This window comes from Nyctibius grandis, chromosome 10, assembly GCF_013368605.1.
Source record: "Nyctibius grandis isolate bNycGra1 chromosome 10, bNycGra1.pri, whole genome shotgun sequence".
Classification (NCBI taxonomy): domain Eukaryota; kingdom Metazoa; phylum Chordata; class Aves; order Nyctibiiformes; family Nyctibiidae; genus Nyctibius; species Nyctibius grandis.
The window spans coordinates 4,722,840-4,745,155 of NC_090667.1; the positions used below are offsets into that span (position 1 = coordinate 4,722,840).

The window sequence follows — 22,316 nt, forward strand, 5'->3', positions numbered from 1 at the left end:
TTGCAAACCCTTGAAAGGCTGAAATCCTCATAACCATTCTAAACAGGGCTGAAGAATAGCCAAAGTTAAAATACTTTGCAATGAAATAACACCTCTTGCAAAATATCATGATTTTACTACCAAGAAGCTCACAATATAAATTTATATACAGATGTGCTACTTTCTTTTCAAAGTAAGGGTTATAAAGCTATTTGGGTAAGTAAAACCAAATTAACTTTTATGAGCAGATCTAAAGAAATAACGAAAATGGAAGCCACAAACCTTCTAAGAATACGTATTAAATCAGATTAACACAAATAGAGGATGAAACAAAATGTAATGTGCAAGTAAGCAATTAATGAGAATAAAACACTGAGAACATAAGCAGGATTATATATTTTTTTAAAACTTTAGACAAAGTTATTACCTTGGGCAACAAGAATGAAAATGTGGACTCAGTGTCTTTGGATGCCTGCAAATCAACTTCTGTATGACATGACATACTCTGAACGTACAGTTTGCTTGGGCTCAAGAAGGCCAACCAGCAAATATTTTACAAATATAAGTAAGTCAATCACAAATTGCAAACCTCATCATTTGTAAAAAGGTTAAAAGGGAAGGACGGATTCATGCAGGCAATTAATTTGGGAAACAGTCAATGCTGGTGACAAATTAACAGTAAGTTATCACCATTTGAGCTTCAGGACAAAGCCTTATGTGCTGACATGCTACAACTAATTGCTGCACTGTTAAAACTACATACATTCCAGGTATACTTCACTAATTTTAATACTTCTAACAGCAACCAGAAGCTCAGTGCAGTCATTCTTTGTTACCAGTGTCTTACTAACATTTAACCGTGACACTTACAGGCACCTCAAGGAATAGCTGTCACTGGAACAGCCTGCTGGAAGCCAAAACCTCGCCCCTGCCTAGTAAACCTGTAGTGTATCTACCAAGTTGTATCTGCAAGTTTTTAAAAATAGAAACAAGTGGACTGTGGTCATTGTACTGTAGGTGACAGTTTATGGTATTTTAGCAAACTATATCACTTGTATTTCTTAAGGTGTGATGATTCAGAATATCAACATTAGGCAGAGGAAACGGGATATAAGGAACATGTAAATAGAGAAGTACTTTGAAAAGAAGACATTGACAGGAGTGTTTTGCTTTGGTTACAAAGGGGTTATGTTTTTAGACAAGTAAAAGAACAGTCTAAACAGTTATTATTGGACATTTGAGCAACAAAGTTCAGTAAAGCCACAAGCTTGGGTGCTTGCTAAACCTGGAAGGCCATGAAGAATAAGGTCACAAACATAAGGAATCCTGTCTGAGAGAAAACTACATTTTAAACACTTTGCTTTTCCTAAAATCCAAACAATGGAGGGAGAAGGAGCACACAAATAATATCGATCTGCAACTTTAACTTTTATTTGAAAATCCAGAGCCGTTTCAAGTTGTCTAATGACATGGGAACCAACATCTGACGTTCCTCATGTTTAAAACAAGACAACCAACAGATTTTTCAGAATAAATGAAAAATAAATCGCTGTGTTGAATAGTTTAGTGATTTTAAGTCAAATTCAGCTAGTATTAGAACTTCAATAGCTTATATTTAGAACAAAAAAACCAAACAAGACAGTGTGAATATTAACTATATGAGATAATCAGAGAAAGCACTTTTAAGGACTTGGATGAGAGACTTGGGGTCCTGGGAACTATAAGTCACCTTAAAAACCAACCAAACAAATCTCTAGTATGAAAGTTAGGCTTTTTTGCTTTCTTTAGTTGCTCCTTTGACTAGTTTTTCTTTACGGTTTTTTAAGGTCCTTAATTAAGTTGCAGATAGTTCTGAAACAAGATGGGACCTATGTCATAACTTGGTTGATCTTACCATGTGTATAGGAACATATTATTCAGATCGAACCAAAGAAAAAAAGCATAAATTGTCTGCTGCTTCTCCTTTTCAAAATGTTCTGCTTCTCGTTACCAGCTAACTATATTGTGAGCTATAGGGTGAAAATTACCTTCCCATTTGTCACCATCAGATACATTCTTCAGATCTAGACGTGGTACTTGGACACTCAGAGCTTCCTCAGAAACATTAACGTTGCCATCCCCTGACACCTCTGAATCAGTATTTGCATTAAGATCACAAGTCTTGCTACTTGAATCCTGTATTTAAATAACATAACAGAACAATTTTTTTATTATTTAGCATCTGGAAATCAGGTACCTAATCAGTGCCAGTTCCAGCACCTCTGGAAATTTTCTGGGGAAAAAAAAAAAAAAAAAAAATCTTCTTTCCTAATTCAAGGAATTAACAATAAACAAGCTTCCCCTGCCCCCTCCCCAATAGTAGGCAATTATTTGCATTACAAAACATTCCTTACATGAGATGCGTAAGTATAAGCTTGCTCTGCTGCCAAAAGTTTCTGTGCAGTGGATGATGAGATCTCTAACAGAGGTTTTGCAAACCTTGCAGCAGGCCAACGAACGTAAGATGTTAAAAGCTAAATTTATTATTTTTCTTCATATCTGTATTTCATGTAGGTCTATAAGATGCTGTGTATCTGTACATAAATGAAATCATAATCTTACCAGAAACATCTCTGAAGATATTCTATCATTGCCATCAAGCAATATACTATTTTGCCTAAAAAGACAACACAGACCTAATTACCATTTTAAATACAAGTTCTTAATGGACAGTCAATACTATACATTCCCTTTACATTTTATTCTTGCATACTAGTCCTGTTTTAGCAGATATGCAATGTATTTCCTTAAAGTGATAATTAAAATTCTGGGGAGCAAAAGTTACAATGCTTCCCTGTCCCCCGCCTTCGTTCTCCACACAGAATTTCAAGCTGAAGCACGTAAACAACAACTGGGCTTGAACCAGGCTGGAGATAAAAACAGCCCAGACCTTTATTCCCAAACTGGGAGAAAATATTTTAAAACTCAATTCCACTCAGACTGAAATTTCAATCACTGCTGAACTCAAACTACAAATGAACTTGAAGTTTTCTGGCTAGTCATTATTACCAGCATTAATTCTTCAATCATTAAGAGCAATAAAATGTGCCAAAATGTTTTAAAGAAAATAACTTTTTCTTCTTCTATTTCCCTTGCCCAGAACACAGGGTTGTTCACAAAAAAAAAAAGATATATCATACAGGCTTGTACTTATTTTCTCTTTTAAGTGCATAAAGTTCCATGCCTTTTATATCATCATCATAAAAAGGCAACTCTATCTTATCCTCTATGTTTTCAGATGGGAAAAGTTGTATGTTTAGTTTCAGCTCCCTATGTTATGCTCTGTTGTCACAAATCACCAGTTTGGTACATTTACTTTTCAAAACTGAAGTTACACATTCTGCCACGTAGTATGAAAGGAAACAAAAGAAAAATACATACCTTTCACTATTATTTTCTCCATCAACATCTGCATCTGGTTTCAATAATACACCTGCAGTCTGTTGGCAAAAAGTATGTTTAGAAAGATTTGGGAATGGCACTCTCGGCTGAAAACATTTCTGTAATCATCAGTGACTATAAAAAACCTTCCAGAACTAAAAGTACAGCTTTTTGTGTGGGGGTGGAAATCATACTTTTTAACCATGCAGTATTTTTACATCTAAAGTCAAGTCAGTAACCAGGTGTTTAAATCACTAGAAGACAAACCGACTTTCCATCTCCAGACAAACCATTTTTTACTATTTCTCTTAAATATTAACACCAACAGTTGTACTGCAAATTGTTAATCACAGCATGAAGTTCGGGGTGACTAAAATCATGGCAGTGAGTATATCCTAGTCTCGAAAACAACTGCATTGGATGTAGACTTTTGCTCAGCATATATGACATGAAACAAGTCTGACAGACTTTCTAAAAGGAGCTACTAATCCCTGTTACTAAATAAAGCAGCAACAGAACTGGAAGGGGATGAAGAAATGCTGGCATTTCTATGACACCATCTCACAAAACAAGTTCAGATGAATACATGTCACCATTGTGTTCACTAAAAGCTGGCACAGGAAGACTGACTACTTTAAGCGTTTGCACCAAAACCCAGTGCTTAATTTCTTCAAAAAGTGTCTTATTTGGGAGAATATAAGAAATATGAAATAGAAAATATGTAATTTTAAAATAACAGATTACATCTGGTTTCAGACTTCAAGAAGTTCTCACAAATGATCTTTAAAATGTCTGAATATAAAATCAAGCTACCAGGAGAGTTCAAATACACATAACAGTTGCCAGTTTTATGCTGCTGACAGTAATATTCACCCTTATCAGACAAAACATCATTATTCTGTTCATGTTATTTCAGTCCTCAAGTCAAATTCCAATTCAGGGAAACAATTTTTAATTCCAGTGCCTTTGTCATACTCCAGCAGATAATTTCCACCCTGGAGATGAGCTGTGCAAGTCTTGCATAGTCACACTGATTGTAGTTGTGGACCAGCTGCCTCTGTTTCCATTTCAGACTCAAAGAGAGCTCACATGCACATCTTTCATTTCCTACAACCCTACATGCCCCTCTCAAACTCCTTTCACACAGAAGAAGCAGTATATTTCCCTTTAACACCTCCCTGAAAGATACAACTCTCCAATAACATTTGAAATGGTTTATTAACAAGAAGGTAGAAACCAATATTGAAAAAACAAAACCTCACCCCAGAATGCCACCTTACCACTGATATCAATGGATAGAAATGTACCAAAAAGCAAAAAAGGCCAAGAATGACATTAGGTAAGACAACAAAAGTGCACCTATATGTGACCGTGTGCTCCCAAGCATCATGTTCCCCTTTATATTCTTAGCATGGTAACATACTTGGAACTCCAAAGTGCACACACTTCATAAGTGCAATTCACATTTCTCAGCTGTTCTTTGAAACCATTGAAACTGCATAAAATGCACTGAAAAGGCACCAATTTGAAATTTTTGTTTCTCCATCTACATTTGTATTTTCTGAGTTTTGATTTTTAAAGCTCAGCATATTTTAACTGGGAAGTCAGGAGGAAGTAAAGTATTAGGAGTTAATACGAGAAACTTGCTCTCTATTGCTTTTGAAGGCTTTCACTGTCAAAAGACTGAAAACCCAAAACAAAGACTACAAATAGAAGAGGACTTAAAACAGCCAGTCAGAAGAAGATTTATGGCAGAAATACAGAACTCTACCCTGTACTTTCAACAGAGTTCTTGCAAATATAGTATTTACCTGAATTGGATAAAATATCATCTAATTACAACCCCATGTTTTGTACATTTTGCACTATAGGATAGGATAACAATCTAATAATTTTTTTATAACAAGATTTGGCACTAATGCATCAGGAAAGAACCCGGACAATCAATACGTTCAGTGAAATTTTGATTTACAGAATGGGATTCTAAAACAATATGCTAGTTTAGCAGGAACAATTGAAAAATTTAGCTTGTTAGGTGATTTGAAAGAGTCATTTGGGATCCATGAAAGCAAACAGAAGGCTACAGAAGAATTCTTTACAACAGTGAAAAGCGCTACGGCAACATTTTGTTTTAATAAAAACATAGATTCCAGACAAGACTCACACTCTCACTATGCTAAAGGCATCCATTTCTATCTTTTCAAGTTCACGGACCCATTAAATTCTTCTAGTTAATTTAAGTCTACTAACAATAGGTTTGCTTATCTAGTTATATTTCAGGAAACCCTCAGAAAGATTTATGGACTCACAGGCAAGAAGCTGAAAACCATTGCAGAAAGTTCTCTACACACGTGTAGCAAATCTCTCTACCCACAGAATTCATCATTTAGATTTATGACAACAAAAGTTACACCAAACAAACAAGGAACTATAGACCTGAATTCTTCATTAGAAGTGCTTATTTGACAGCTCCATATGTGCTATTTCATCCAGAGTGGTAGAAACTACATTCTCTTGCATATTACTGTTATACTTGATTTCATTTTTGTCAGCACATATTTTACACCATTGCTTGATTGCATAAAGATCCCCTGAACGAGAGACTGATGTCTGCTCGCTAATAAAAAATGCTGGCACAGTTCAGGCCATCGTTACAAATTCAGGCCACACACACTACAAACCTTCACATTTGATTGTATGTGAAGATCTAATAATTTGCAGCTCAAAGCAAAGCCAAGGCATGTTTGCTGTACAGGGCAAACAATTATTTCAACATTTACAGCTGCTGCAACACTGTGCTTCTATTCAAACTGTTTAAGAATTCTAAGTGAATACATCGGTATAGAGGGACACGAGCTATCAGCACAGCAGAAGTCAAATATCTAAGTAAAAAAGTCCAAGGAGAAGTAACAGAACCTCTTTCAACTAGAAAGGAGATGAAGATGTGTTGAAAAGAACGGGACATCTATGCCTACCACAGAAGAAACTGGAAACAGTGAGAAAAGGCTGTAATCAGCTAATTACAAAACCACACCTTTCTAGCACAAGCATAGTCAAGAGGCTGCAGGGTCTCAAGGTGACTGCTACTTCTACCCTTTCTTGATACAGTAAAAGGTGTGACTAACTGTGGGCTACGCAACAATCACAGCTCTAGATCTTCTACGCCTCAGGAAGCCTTTACTAACACAGATGCTGTTCTAACCAGTGCTATGCTTGCTGATACACTGACTTACCTGGGCAGAAGGAAGGGCTGGTACCTGTGAAAGACCAACAGAAAACCATTAGTCAGGGTCCAAACAAGTGGCACCAAAGTACACAAAAATTTCTCTGTGCATATCTACAAAACGTAGACAAGGCAAGACACTTAACTGCAGAGCAACAGCACCATGTAAGGCTACACTAGAGCTACTGGGAAAACCTGGATCTCTACAGAACTTTGCTAAAGTCACAGCAATTTATGATTTGCATACACAGGAGGCTCTTCCTCTCACCTGAACGCTTTCTTCTTCCTCAGTTACTGTATCATGTTTTGTAGCTTCACTGTCTAAATCAGTGCAAACCAATACTTCAGAGCAGTGTCCTGTGTTCTCACTGCTACCAGTGTCGTTATCTTCAATAACATCATTCCTAAAGAGAAGAACAGAAAGACTTTAGCAATCTTTTCTTTTAAACGTAGAACAACAAAAACACACTTTTGTTTTTTCTTAAACAGTATCAAACAACAGGCTTTGTTCAACATAATTATTCACAGAATCATCTTGGTTGGAAAGGACCTTTCTGACTGGTAATATCTACAATTTCAATCACCTGTAGGCAAATTTAATTATTTATTTAGCTTATATACGCTTCTGAGGTTTTCTACAACAGAATGTGATAGATACATTAAAATGTATTTATTTGATTCTTTTACTTGCAATCAGGCATACAACCCCCACTTACTATGCTGACCCAAGGAATAAAAGTGCCAACAGCAGGAAGAAATGACATATTGAAACTACTGTGACTAGATGAAGTTGCTGTGGCTACACTCCTCTCAATATTGAAGCCAGCTAGTTTACAGCTACTATCACTATGTTCCCTTCCAGTGAGAAATCCCATTATTTCTAACATTTAATCTTCCTAGAATTCAACTTAAGGCTTGTAACAGTACAAGATTAAAACTAACTTATACTGTATTTATATCCATACACTCTTTACATGCCAGCTTCCCTGTTACCTCATGATTCTGTAACTCATCACAAGCCTTTGACTTCCTTGCCTTCCTTCTCCTCGCTCACAAAGAATTCCAAACTACTTTTAAAAATGCTCCTCCTCTATGAGATATACAGACACTAAACAGGATGGTTCAGAATTTAACATTTCAACTCTTTTCTTAATTCCAGCAATTATTTTAAGTTAGTTGTAAGAAATTTGCACTGGATCACTGCAATTTTTAGTTGTTCATTTAACTGTGTATTTGCCTTGTGCATAGTCTGCTGGTGGCACTGTTTTAAAGGACCCGGTCGACCTCTTTCAAGAACACTATCATGTATCTTCTATTACGGTTAATCCACAGTGGAATGATGATCAGAAGCATTTGAAATAGTCACTGTGCCAGAAGAGTATATTGGTTTCAAACCCGCAGTGATGGTACTTTTAGCCTCTGCTTCCGTGAAGCCAGACAACCTTTAAAGCACTTATGCTGTAACAGAAGGAATTCAGCTACAACAGGTCTTTCAGGCGATTACCCACTTACTTACAAACTACTTCAAAAGACATTCAATCTCTAACACTAAAACTCAGTTTCAATTTATCATTGCCAGCAATAATTATTACTGTTGATGTTGACTACTGGCAACTGATGGAAGCTGATTTGGTTTAAAATATGAGATAAATTGAAGTCAATAGCAGAAGTCGTAACTTTTGCTTCAGATTAAGGTGGGGGATTGGGGCAGTTTGTTTTGGAAGAGTTAAGATAGACAAGCATATAGAATTCATTACAGTTACAACAAAATCTTACTGGTTGTTAGATCCTCCCTCATCCCCGCTGGGATTTTTTGCTTCACTGTTACAGCCCAGTCTGTGTTGCTGTATATGTTTAAGATCGTTATTTAAGCTGCTCTGCAGGTCAAAAAGGTGCTGTTCCACAGCTGCTCTAATTGTTCTTTCTAAAATGCTAAAAGGAAAAAAAGACAGAAAATACACATTAAGAACTCTCCTTTTGCATTGATCGACTATGCGAAAGGCAGAGATAAACTTTACACATAACAGAGGAATCTTTGATGCCAAGTACTTCAAGGCAAAAAGAGACTAACTTTTCCAAAAAGGCAGTGGAAATCACCCCACCTACTATCTTTTATTTCATAAGATTTGCACAAAGTATTACTAAGTTTATTAACAGTATTTTAAGAGTAATCAACACATTACAATGACTAAGGTTTTTTTTAAATAACTACACACAAAAACTTATAAAAGCCTAATATATGAATGTGACAGTTAAATCCCGTGTCTGTAACAGGTCAGACTCAATCCTGGAGCAGGTACCAGTTCAGCACAGCTGGCTGTAACCCCTCCTGAACGGGGCTGTAATCTTTAAAAGGCAAGAGCCAACAAATAGCAGACACAATAAGCAAGTAACTGATGAAGGACACAGGGAATAGCCAAAGATACATCAAGAACAGAACAGCATTCTTTAAAAACAAACAGAATACTCTGTTGAGTGCTTCTTCAGCAGCTCATCCAAAATACACAATTAGGCCTATAAAAAAATCCTCCTGTAAGAACCTTAAAATATCTTATCCCATTTTTAACTCTGGAATTGTGCATTTATTTTTCCTCCACATTTGTACATGCAGTTCCACTGAACTGTACTCAATATTAACAACTAGAAGCGGTGCTAAAAATACAGTGTGAATGCTATCATAATTTTAAAGTCAAACACCTATGAGGTATCTAAGTATAAGACCCAAGTGTTTTGGAATCTTGATTCAACCATACTGTGCCCTCACGCTTCTGCAGTCAACAACACTGACACACATCAGGTTTTTCCTGCATTAGTGTTAAATGCCATAAGTGAAATACTTCACACTAGAATGTGTTCATTCACGACATTCATAATCATCAAACCTACTGCATTTCTTTTTCTTGAAAGAAGACACATCTTTCATGCACGTTCTAGTAACAGCACAATTCAAACATTTCATATTTTTGTTATACTTACTCTGCAGAGGCTGGCAAGATACTTATGGGAGAGATATGAGCACTGCAATAAAGAAGAAATAAGTTAACATAATGCAGAAACTTATCACACCAAATAAAAGTCTTGAAGTCAACAGAAAGCAACGTGGAAAACACTTAAAAACCACATGTAATGCAGCAAATAAAAGTAGAATAAATACACAGTAAACACTGATTTGCGGGCCCTTTATTATTTAGAGGGAGAAATCTTAAAGAATGCCACCATAAGACAAAGTTGAGGAAGCAGCGATGCAGATTTCTGTCTCAAGAGCCAACACGCAGTACATTACGAAGCTATGAGCTCTCAGATGTAGTCTTTCCCATGGGAAACACTAATCAGTCTCCAAAGATTCCCAACACCTTGCCTAAGAATGCAGATTTTAACCTTGCTGCCTAAAGCAAATTCCAAATTACTTTGCTTTCCTCCACAGTTGCAATTCGGAGGTTCTTCCTTGCCTGCCAGCCTGTTGCATAATCTTATGCTGCAACATTCAACAGATGTGCAGCTCTCCGAGGACAGACACATTTCAAATGCAAGGCAGGTATCCTCCAGAGGGTCTGAGACAGGAGCTAGCCATTTGTAAAGCATTTGGAAATCATTATAAGCAGAATACTTAAGTTTTAGACAAAGTGATGGTACATATGTTAAGAATGAAACAAAAGAAGAAAACTCTACTGTAAACAGCAATGAGTTGCAACTTACGTATCTTACTCAGAAAAAAAATACAAACTTAATTTCCACTAGGACGTGGAGAGGGAAGTAAAGAAATGCTTTTTCTTCCTATTATATATAACTAAGCTCAAAAACCTGAAAACCAAAATGTTAGTCTATTCTTTACCATGCAACAACACTGCTGGCAGCCAAAGCTGATTTTAAATATTATTTTCATGAATGCAAAGTAAACCCTGAAATACGAGGGAGCTTGCCACTCCAGTGGGGAACTGAAAGGTACCACATCTGCGAGACAGTTTTGACTGGCATTAGCCTTGCTTGCACTAAAAAGTGTAGACAGTCTCTCTGCTTACCCAGGAACAGTTTTGCTACAGCAAGGAATATCTTGGTTAGACCATATCAAGTTTATTAGTAGTTCTAGCACCAGAGAGGTAAGATAATTAGACCACCTCAAGCAGACTTTGTATTTTTTCCTCCTCTCAGTAGATGAAACACACGCAATAAAGGACTTTCAATTAAACACTAGCTGATAAGGAAAGTGATTAAAGTATTTATTTAAAAATAATTATGCCCTTTTGCCTTAGACAGCTTGTACTGGGCCAACAGCAAAGTGCACTGTATTTAAACACCACCACGTAACAACTGAACAAGCAGGTGCTCACAGGAGTTTCAAATTGTTTTTAAAATGGAAACTTGATTTTGAATCAGGCTCATTTTATGATTTGTGTGTTTGTTTGCCTGGGTGAAAAACCAAAGCAGATCTATTCCAAATGCTCTGATAGAACAGGGAGCTCTAAATTACTTTTTCAAAACAGACATTGCCACATAGCTTTGGAAAATTAAAACACCCGATGCAGAAGCCAGATCTTGTAGCCACTAATTTCAAAGCTGCTGGATCAAACAACTGAGGGTGAACACACCGGCATTTCGTTTTTTTCTTTCAAAGAAATGGTAAGAAGTTCACAACTTAAGATATTTACATTTCATTGATATTTCCGTGCACAGAAGTTCAACGTAGCCCTACTCCTTGTACAAAGTAAGCTTTCTGATAAACACATTTTGTTTTGACAATACTTGAAATACAAACAATGAAGCCATGAAGCTGTGAATAAATTCAGCTTCATGAACAAGAGAGGGGAAGCATGAGCAAGAATCTCAGCGAGAAAAACACTATGATTTCAAAACATGAAAAATGTAGTTTTAAGTACGCAATCTCAGTATTTTCAGTAAGTTCTACAAAAGCTGCATTATAAAAGGTATGCTTACGTTCCCAAAGTATCAATACACAACTGTATACATTGAAATCAATTTACTATTAAAACACAGTCACTCCTACGACAAATTGGGGGGAACAAAAAGGCAACCGGAGCAGAGAACACTGCAACACTCTAGTTGTAAAAGAGAGAAAAAAAAAATATCAGTCAAGGGCACAAGTACAAATACTATTTATAGGGGACTGTGATGACCTGGCATCCTTTTATTCTATCACTTGAGACAATGAGGAACTGTGTCAAGAGTGGGGAGAATCAAACTCATCTTCAAAGAATCCAAAAGATTTCAGACACGGTGCACAACAAAATTTTCCATCTTACTGCACAACCTTCAGCCCCCCGCGCAGGACCGTTTGCCAGTGCTTTTATTAAACACCTTTAGATCTGTCAGAGGTACTCAGCAAAAGATGTGCATAAATCAGCAGTATTGCAAAGCCTGAAGAATCCTCTTACTATGTAAAGAGTATCATGTCTTCAACTAATCACTTCAGCAATTAAGCACTTTTTGAAAGAAATGTGTCAACCTCTTTTAGCTGAAAATACATTATAACTTCCAAACTGATGTACCACAGTTCAAGGATACTTTTTAAAAGCTGTAATTTATACTGCTACACAGAGCCTCAGTGCAGCATGACACAGCAAGACACGGGAAGGTAAACATCTTTGGTTCATAATGCTAACCCACTCCTGAGAACCCCTTTTGCACTGTCTCCCTACCTATAAAAAGTCCCAGTAAAAACATACCTTAAAATAGAAAAATACATTAACTATAGATAAAAACATTTCAAAGTTTTTCTTGGTAATTTACTGACTGTACATAGATTCTTATTTCTCATTAAAAAAAAAAATCAGTTGTGACGTTATTTCATTTCACAATATCTGCAAAATACATTTAATCTTACATAATTTTAAAGTTAAAAAAGTCTTATTTGCAACCACATCAAAGCAACATTTTCCTTCCATATAATTTTACCTGTGCAGCAGAACTTTACAGGCCATTCTGATTATTTTTGCTATCCCAAATGAGCACTTCAGGTAAAAATGCTTCATTTGAAAAAGAGCGAAGCGTGCTGTTGGCTGCTGGTTATGCATTCTGCGTGCTGGGCTCCGGTGGCTGCGTGTCAGACAGCCCTTCTGGAGTGCTGCACTAAACCCTGCAGTCTAAATAGAAATAGACTGCAACATGAGGTCACTCCTGACAATAAGCTGCCCAATCAACACTTGAAAGCTTTCCTACCGTGTTGTTCAGGGATTTTCTAGGATGGAATTAGGGATAAGTATCTGGATGGTAAAGAGAGCCCTAAACTAAACCAATAATGTATTTTCTAGCCATTCAGGCAGTTGTTGCATTTAGTTAGCCTTGCTACATAGGCATTTCGTCTCACTTTGTTGCTGTTAATATTATTGCTTCTCTCTCACTGATCAGAGCTAATTAAAACAAAAAAGGGTTAACAAAAATATCACACAAGCAGTGAGGAGCTTGCCCTTGTCATTGCATTTAATATAGACAAACTGTTTACAGAACTGACTACTTGTCATATCTCATATTTTTATACACCTAATTTTGAAAAGCCCGAAGAACACATCAAGAGTTTTTATATTAGGCTTTTGACTGACAATATTTGAGATGAACTGCAAAAAGTAAAGCAAATACTGCTTGGCAAAGCGCAGCGATGTAAAACTTGGAATAATGACAGAGAAGGATTCTAAAGTGATTATTTCAACAGCACATCTTGAAAGTCAGCTGCAATGCCGAGTCAGTAATTCTCTTTTCTGCAAGTCAGGACAGCAAAACAGAAAGAGCCCTGGTGAAAAGGCTTCTGAAAATGGAGAATATGGTGTTTCCTTTACATGCACAATGTCAACTTGTGTGCAACAAACGCTCCCTGGTTGGGTTACGGGCTTAAAGATCACAACAGGTTTATTTTAAATACCATTTTCAAGCAGTCTCTGAATCAAACTGCATTAATGATTATCCACATTCCCACCACTTCTCTCCCTAACTCCAAGTCAAATTAACACCATGCAGTGCATGAAGGTCATCATATGTTTCAGAAAGAATAAACAAGTAAAGAAAAAACGTAGTGAGCAAAATTCTAAGCAAGTTATAGTCCAAATAACTAGAAGGAAGGTCATATACCCCATCGTATGAATCAAGATAACCAATCTTTAACATGCAGAAATGGCAACCTCAGCGTTCTTTTCCTTCTCTCTACAAAGAAACCAAAATATGTAGATATACGGTTCCCCAAATATGACAACAAAAAGGCAACAAAACCCCAGGTTAAGGAACTGCAAGACTCATGTTTAACATCTACTTCTCCTCCTCTTTGCCTCATTATCTGCTGCAGGCCCTATGTCAAGACAAACATCCCAATAAACCTGCATTAACATTTGCCTTTTTTTTTTTTTTTAACATCAAGAAACTAAATGAAAAAAAGGCCATTAAATGATACCATGAAAGTCTTCCAGTTTGGAAAAAATATTTCTGTATTTATAGTGGTTAGAAGTTTAATAAAGCATACTTTCTCATTCTCTGTATTTTTTTTTAAACGTTTCCTGCATTTGTTATGGTTTTACAGTCAAAATTCTCTTTCTTCTACAGGATTCCTTCTTGTCCTTCCCCACAAATTATACAAAATACCAACCATAATTAATGCCTATTAATTTTTAATTAACCCTAAACATCGAATAAAAATGTTTTTCTCTTCAGGCAATGAAATTTAAACTCTCAAACATGTTGAGTATGTCACTGCTGCTGTGCTTACACATTCCACAAGCAACGAAATACCTGTGAATAGGTAAATTGCTTTAAAACTTTAATTGGAAGAATTTGTAGACATTTAAATTGCAGGAACTTTTTTTTAAAATTTAACTCAAACTAAAATTAAACAACTCTATTGCTGACAAGGATAATTAACTATTAAAATATAATTTAAATTACAAAACAGAATTATGTTTCTCTCATTATTTTGTATTTTACAAATTCTTGCAATGAAGCAGAAGGAAGTGGGCAGCCAAGCAGCTGAACAGATTTCAACCTGAAATCCACATTCTTGAGACTACTCAGTCTTAGGCATTAAACTTGTGATTTCCCCTGCATTTCTTCTGCTTTTAGTCACATTTTTATTACAAATTCTTCCTCCCCCCTCTCTACAGGTTCTTACATGCAATGCCCATACCTAACACGTGCTGTTGAGCTATGTAAACTATAACACAAGTAAAGCAGCCTGAAACATTAAAATTTGTGTACTACAATAAAGTAAAACATAAACCTGAGTATTACAAGCAAGTGCAAATAAGCTCTCGAATGGAAGTATCATTTTAAGTTAACGCATCTCCTTTATGAGGATTAGTCTTAATTAAAAGCTGACTCCCACTCTAATACTCCCGCCTGTATTACACTTTGCAACTTCCAGACTTGCTCACAGCTCTCTCCCAGCAGTGCCTATCCAAACATATCCCTCTGCAGAGATGGGCTCTTAGGCAGGTAACGCAGGTCCCTCCGGCTTCAGCACCCATTATACCTGTTTGGACACAGCGAGACCTTGGCTTTCTATGCATTTTTCTAATAACTTTTTTCTAAAAAGCAGTTAACAAATTAAACCTCAGCTTGTGCATAGATGCCAGTCGTGTCACTCCTATGTTGATGTAACAAAGAAACATCAGCCTCCAAGATAAATTTAGTTGGCAGAGTTTAAATTAACTGAAGAAGGATCTTCAGGTGTTCTACAAATACATCAGCAAGTCAACTTTCACAAAACAGGGTATCCAGAGCCTACATTTCAACTCAAATTACGGAGAACTTCTGGACCCTCAAAATCAAGTTTTTTTGCAAGCAACCTATTCTACAAGTCTCACGTATAACCTTACAAAATGCCATCTTCTAAAGAGCTCAAAATTTCCTCCACATTGCTCCTACTAAAGGCCTTTCAAGAATGTCTAAATTCCAACCTAAAAATCATTAATGGTCAATATTATCCCACTTGCTCTCCACTATCCTTTTGGTCACATATATAGCTCCTCTTCATCCCCAGTGTTTTCTCTCTCTAGCATATTTTCAGGAAGTGATCACATCCACAGAGTCTTCATAACAATTGTTTACTACATACATTCCACTGTGCTCTAGTGAAATCAGAAAATTACTTTCCTCATTTAACACCTGACCAGACTGGGCATAAAAAAAATCTGGACAAACAAATTCAGGTCATGTAAGGACAAATCTGTGCTCACTAGCACATGAGAAGAAATAGTCCCAGGATTTCCCACTGAAAGGGTGGTGGAAAGATGGCACAGAGTGGGTTTGCATCTTCCAATATTCAGATACTTTTTATATTTCTGCTACAAAATTTGCTATTTAAATACCACTTTACAGTTTCACTAAAATATGCCCTTTTTCCCTTTCTCTGCATAAATCACCATAGTTAATCCAATCTGAGTTCTACAGGCATTCCCCTTCTAAATTTGGGAACAGTTATTTTATCCCATATTTTACTACTACAAGAACTGCACCTACTTCTTCTAAATCTTCAGTCTGTAGACACCATCACTTATCTCAAAAGCCTGACAGTTCTCTCTCTCAGACAGAACAGACTATACTCCAAACTTCCAAGGCAGAAACAAGTTACCTTGTTGATGCTGTAACGCTCCTGGAATCCGAGAGACTCCCTGTCATATCTAGATGCACCACAGCTGGCCTTTCAACAGGTTTCTCTGTGCCATCTTCTGGAAGTTCTTCAGACTGCTCAAGCTTTACATCTTCCTCCTCTTCCAAGAGTTCATTGATCTAAAAAAGATTTATTCACAGTTAATGGCTTGAAAAGTTCTTTTAAGAGATCCAGGGAATTAAAAGAGCGTGAGAGGTATAAAAACGATGTGAGGGTAAGAGGAGAACATTTTTCAATTTTAGAAAAGCGGGCACACTACACTTGTTTTAAGTGAAATCATACATTCCACATCATGAAAAAGCTACATAACCGTTTTGAAACATTGGACAAAAACTGAAAAGAGAAGCACCTTTGATGCGGTAAATGAACACAAGCAGAATCAAGAAACAACAAAATCCTGGCCACACTGAAGCTACGAGGCACTGAATCTTTCTTCCTCCACATATACCACAGGGACAGGTAATTCTCCTCTGTTCTGTAGGTAGCCTTACTCATATATGAGCAGCATTTTCAAACCCTTCTACAGAAGGCAATGCAGAAGTCTAAGACTCCAAACTTAAAAGCACTGAATAAATACTTATAAAGGCAAACGTAAAAGCAAGAATATTGAGAAGTTTCTGTGGAGGCTCTCATCTATTTTTGTTTCTTTGTTTTCAAACACAGAAGATGTTTTTATTGAAACAGTAAAATATAGCCAATTTAAAAAGTGAAACAATACAGCCAACTGACAACTCAATACAGCCACATTCATTTTTTAATAAGCAACTAGGTCTAAAACATAAAGAGGTAAACACAACAAAGTGATTTGATTCACAAAGCCCCTCTGTGATTGATTACTGATCTCCCAAACTTGCAACCCCAAAAAACAAAGTAGCAGCAACAGCCTTGAGAAAATATGCTTTATAATATCTGCCATGAGTATAAAACAAAATGACTGAATTAAGAAAAATTGAAACTTTAGAAGTTTAAGATTGCACAGAAGGCAGAGAGGTGATGTTTATTTTTAAAAGGGGTGTGATGTGTTGTACAGCACTATATTCAGGGCAAGAAACACATTTATTTTTAATTATTGCGAGAGGATGTGCCAGTGAACCAAGGGCAAGCCCACCCACACAGTCAGTTGCCAGTAGGGCTGAGCCCAGTGGGGACAGCAGCCCTTCTGCACCCCATCACACCAGCGTGGGAGGGAGCAGGACCCAACAGAAGGGCACTGTTGACATCTGGTGGAGACACCACGAAATGAAAGGGACACCCCACCAGGCCTCAAACTTAGAGGTGAAAAAAAAACCAACAAACCCATACACCACACAGACTGTTATGCTTGGGAAACCCTTTTGCTAAAACATATAATGACCCACAGACAAGTCAGTAATTTCAAAGCATGAGAGCACAGACCAACTAACTATACCTTAAAGCGCAATCATCCCGGCCTCAGGCAATGGCCCTCAGCCTCTGGTTGCAGAAGTTACAGCCCAGCTTTATTTAACAGCTTCCTGCATGCAGCAGGGCTGTGTCAGTTCTCAGCGCTAGACATACTCCTGCAACGAGCTGAAGAGGCCGCAAACATGGCAAAGCTGCAGCACTTTGCTAGCAGAGCAGAAGCTGCTCGATCCAGAACTTGCTGCCCACGCTTGGCAGACCAGACCAATGGGTGAGGCGTCTACTGCAGTGAAGAGGAAGCAACCAGCTGCCCTAGTACTTGCCTTACCTGTCTTGCTAGAGGAGGGGTTTTGTGGGATAGTTAGGCTTTAAAAATTCAATATTTCTTGTTACCTTCCTTAGCAACTGCTGGTTATTTACCCTTTTTCCTCTTCAAAGAAAATACATCGTTTGTTAAACCAACTGAACATGAGAAAATTCAGTTTATAGCTTACGAAATTCTGAGGAAGGGTTTGAGCCAAGATTTTATTAATAATCCATGAACCTGGCTTTGATGGTACAAAAAGCACTACTTCTGTGCGTTATCACCACAACTCATTAGAATTAAAAATATTTGCCAGCAGGAGGTTGTATCACAATACCACATTTTAATTTCCCTAACAACTCTCCAACTCTATTTATCCCAGCATGACATGGCATTTTACTTCACAAAGTTAAGTTTGTTGTGAGGAAAGGCAGAAGAGTGGCAATGGATACCATCAGTCACACAGACAGGTGAATCTGGCAATCCTGACAGTTGAGTACCAGGACCCAGAGTATTTCCATTCTACTCAACTTTGTTTCTCTAATTTCAACACTTTTCCCCACTAATATCAAGCTGACATTTTGCAGTCTTGGAATCAGAAACACCATTCAAAAATTTTGGCATAGGGAAACACCACTGATAACATCACCAAGTGGAGTGCGAGACCCTGCATGTTCCTGTAAGACACACCTAGAAATATTATTGACCAAGACCAACAACAGCGTGGTTCTGCATTCACTTAAAACACAGTTCTCCGTTCCTAAAAAGGTAATTTAAAAGCTATACTGTTTACATACCATAACAACATCTCTGTTGGGCAGGATATCATTGTTGGTTTAGTTCTCATGTATTTTTCTGCATAGAGTAGCTATACTTACTACAAAGCAACAATTTGACAAGCATACCTATCTTAAGAAAATGAATTTAAGGAAAGACCAGGTTTTGTAAAGCAAGAAACTACCAAAAGGCATACTAGAGAAAATTATATTTCAACATATCTTTCATAAACATAAATGTGTATAAGATACTTAAGTGGTAACATATTGCCATTTGAAAAATCCTTACCTGCTCAGTTATTGAGCTTAAATCATTAGTAGATGAAAAATCTTCCTCTTCATTTTCAAAGAATTCATAGTAGTTCTCCAGCAGTCCCGCCATTATTCTGCTAACTATTTCTTGTTCTTTCAGATCCTCCACATCTGTGTAAATGCTAAAGATTTCAACACTGTTTCAGTTTAAAAATCTAAATCCAATTGTTTCCCCACAGAACTCCTGTGAATGGCTTCCATGACTAAGGGCTATACTTCACACCATTATCCCAAATCCATTCTGAACACACAGAACTTCAAGCGTACCTTCACACTACTGCATTATAAAGCTTTATACTAGTTTATATTTAAAAGTGGTGAAGTAACAACTATTTAATCAATTAACTTTTCACAAGAAACATTTAAAATTCAAGTATTTTCCTGTGGAGAGGAAACCCCAGTATACAATTGTACTTTAACAGCCTTCTCCCACAACTGCTTTCTTGCTACAAATAGTAATCTTGCACACTATATCTAAAAAATGTGAACCTCAGTATAATTACAGTAATGCAACAATCAAATCCGTGGTTTCTAACGCCACAGTTCACAGACAAGCTGTTGTTTAGATACGAGCAAAAATTGTAAGACAAAACTGGGGTGAGGGAGTAGCAGGGAACAGCAGCAAAGATATTGCCCAAAACATATTGTGTACTGCTACTGTTACTCATGGACCAGGAAAGACTTGACTACAGACATACACTGTCAAATTCACATAAAAACACTACAGGAACTTTTATAACTAACTTACTGAAAAACATCCGGGCCAAAGACTGCAGCTAAAGAACTTGCCGACCAAATTTCTTCATGATGCGATGCTACATTAGCTAAAAATTTACACAGAAACTTTAACAAACTGTAATTAACAGGTGGAAGCTGCTGCAAGAGGAACCTCAACTTTCTTCCAAATTCATCTTCATTATTACAATCTGAAAAATGTAATAAAAATCTTTTAATCACCAAACTAAAATATCTGCTTTTTCACATTTGATATTGATCAACTTTTTGACTCTGACAACAATTACTTACTTCTGAAGAACAACCAATTTGGTCAGACCACAGCCTAAAATGGCAGAATTTGACTTGCATTTGTTTGGCCGAAGATTTTCACACTAAATTTCTCCATGGAAAAAGGACACCCCCCCGCCCCAAATGCAAAAACTACAGCATCGAGCCCACAGATCTGAAGAGCATTTACAGTGGTAGCACTTCATAACAATCTGTCTCTCTTTTCAGTCTCTGGATTAGTCTCTTCCTCTCTGATCTTTCCAAGAGAGGCTGATAACTCATTTCCTATTCCGTCACCCTTCTCCAGTGATGTCAGAGGTTTCGAGGGGTGATGAAGAGGCAGGGGAACTTAACAAAAAAATGCCTCCCCAGTCTTGGTTCCATAGCACAGTACCTTCAGATTACTTTCCATAATGATAAATTAAACTATAAATTTAATTTCTGATATGAAGCAGAAATTGATAACCTAAACCAACAATTTCTAGCATATTCTCCTCTGCAAGTCCAATCAGTAATTTTCATCATGTTTTCCCCAATTAATGTTCACTCAGGTTTCTGACTGCATAGGGCTTGCTCCTTCGTATCCTTTCATTTTACCACTGTTATACAGCAACTGCTTTGCAGAAGAGCTCTAGAGACAGCGACAGCTCCAGTGATACCGAGCTAACTTAAAAGCTAGTTAAATTCTCCCCGTTTCAGAGGAGCAAACCACTTTGTCACTTCTTCCTCTACAAGCATCCCATTCTCAACACTACTTCCTTTTGTAATACTTAACGGATGAATACAAGCAATCTCAACGCAATCATCCTAACACATACTTAGCTTGAAGCTTCTTCAATTTCAGACCTGAAAAAGGGTCACCATAAAACTTCCTCATTCTCACCCTACATCTAACTACATCCTTCATCAAAATATCTCCCCATAAATCTCATTTGTTACATTATCAGCCTTATAGGCAACAAGGTTCAAAGAGTTTACAATTGTTTGTACCTAACAGAGAAATTCCATATAAAGAGAAATGTCAAGAAAGCAAAACAGGAGAAAAATTGATACTACCAGACCTCCCCTTCTTTCTCAGACATTTGAAAACTCAGATCAGTTAGAAAGAGAAAAGGATGTTTGAAGATGATGAGCAGTCACTCTGCCTTTCTAGATGAGAGAGCCAAGACATCCTAGTCCTTAATAGCAAATCAAAGCAGCAAGTAATTCCCTGTTGTGTATGTACAGTAACACCAAACACTAACTGTGCAGGACTTCATTCGCTCAGACACAGTCAACATCTACAGTATCTGAATGCAGGTAACCAGGCACAGAAAAATAGTTCTCTCAACACAGTAACACAATAAAATGAATATATTATTTTCAAATTTTACTCTGGAAATGCGTTTAGGAAACAGAACAGCAAAAGAGAACCTAAAAAAATGCTTTCACAAAGTAGACCTTCAAAAAGAAAAAGACCAAGAGAGGTGACAGTCAGACCCCTTGCACATACACACCATTAGGCCTGCACAGAATGAGCCTCAAAAGACGTATATACGTCACATCTTTTTGTACAAATAAGTTGTTTGGAGAACTATGCTTAACCTAATGATACGGAAGGCCTGCTGCTAAAGAGGGAAAATACCAGCAGTAACGTGTGGATCCAAAATTACTACCACCTTCTGCATTTCTGTAAGCAATTCCTCAGCCTAAAACGCAGTTGATGTTGTAATGCCGGAAACTAACAGAGATACGTCTATCAGACAGTCAAAATATCAAAAGCCAAAACCTCAGTAGAGGAAACCGAAACTCTCATTTTAGTATCAGGAAACAAGGTTCAAAGGTTTACATGTTGTGATTTCCTTGGTACCAATAACTTTAAATCTTTCTGAAATCACTTTATTTCAGTTTAAAGAAGACATTAAAGACAATAAGCTGCAAGTTTAAGTGAAGTTTCTCTGCATATTTAACAAAAGGGAACTAAATGGGGACTTAAGTGCTGAAGAACAGCTCTTTTTGCCAAAACAACCCATATGTAAATCCTTCCAGTCATCTGTTCAAAGATGGAAAAATTTTCACATTATATTTTAGAAGTCATAGAAGGCAACTACATTGTCACACCAAGTGAGTACACCTCAATCCCATTTCCAGTCCTGATAGGTAACATTGCAAATCAAGGTGAAGAGCAGTATTAGAGGAACAACCAGCAGCATTCTGCATTACTGTATTAACAATCCTGTTATTTACCATCTTTTTCAGGAGGGGAAAAAAAAACCCAAACAACAGTTTACTAGCTACTTAGGTTCAATGAACCATGACATTAGCCACACAAAC

General features: G+C 37.1%; 1 protein-coding gene across 3 annotated transcripts in view; it reads right to left on the reverse strand.

Annotated features, from left to right (window-relative positions):
• Positions 1–22,316, reverse strand: part of FAM13B (family with sequence similarity 13 member B) — a 50,215-nt gene that overhangs the window by 13,759 nt on the left and 14,140 nt on the right. For all 3 annotated transcript variants that reach the window (XM_068408734.1, XM_068408732.1, XM_068408733.1), the window contains exons 5-14: positions 19,747–19,924; positions 18,976–19,120; positions 16,188–16,345; positions 9,599–9,640; positions 8,399–8,554; positions 6,891–7,026; positions 6,633–6,656; positions 3,400–3,458; positions 2,581–2,635; positions 2,007–2,154 (exon numbers count right to left, since the gene is read on the reverse strand). In XM_068408734.1, coding sequence (XP_068264835.1) covers positions 2,007–2,154; positions 2,581–2,635; positions 3,400–3,458; positions 6,633–6,656; positions 6,891–7,026; positions 8,399–8,554; positions 9,599–9,640; positions 16,188–16,345; positions 18,976–19,120; positions 19,747–19,924 — 1,101 coding nt within the window. The remainder of the gene's footprint in view (positions 1–2,006; positions 2,155–2,580; positions 2,636–3,399; positions 3,459–6,632; positions 6,657–6,890; positions 7,027–8,398; positions 8,555–9,598; positions 9,641–16,187; positions 16,346–18,975; positions 19,121–19,746; positions 19,925–22,316) is intronic.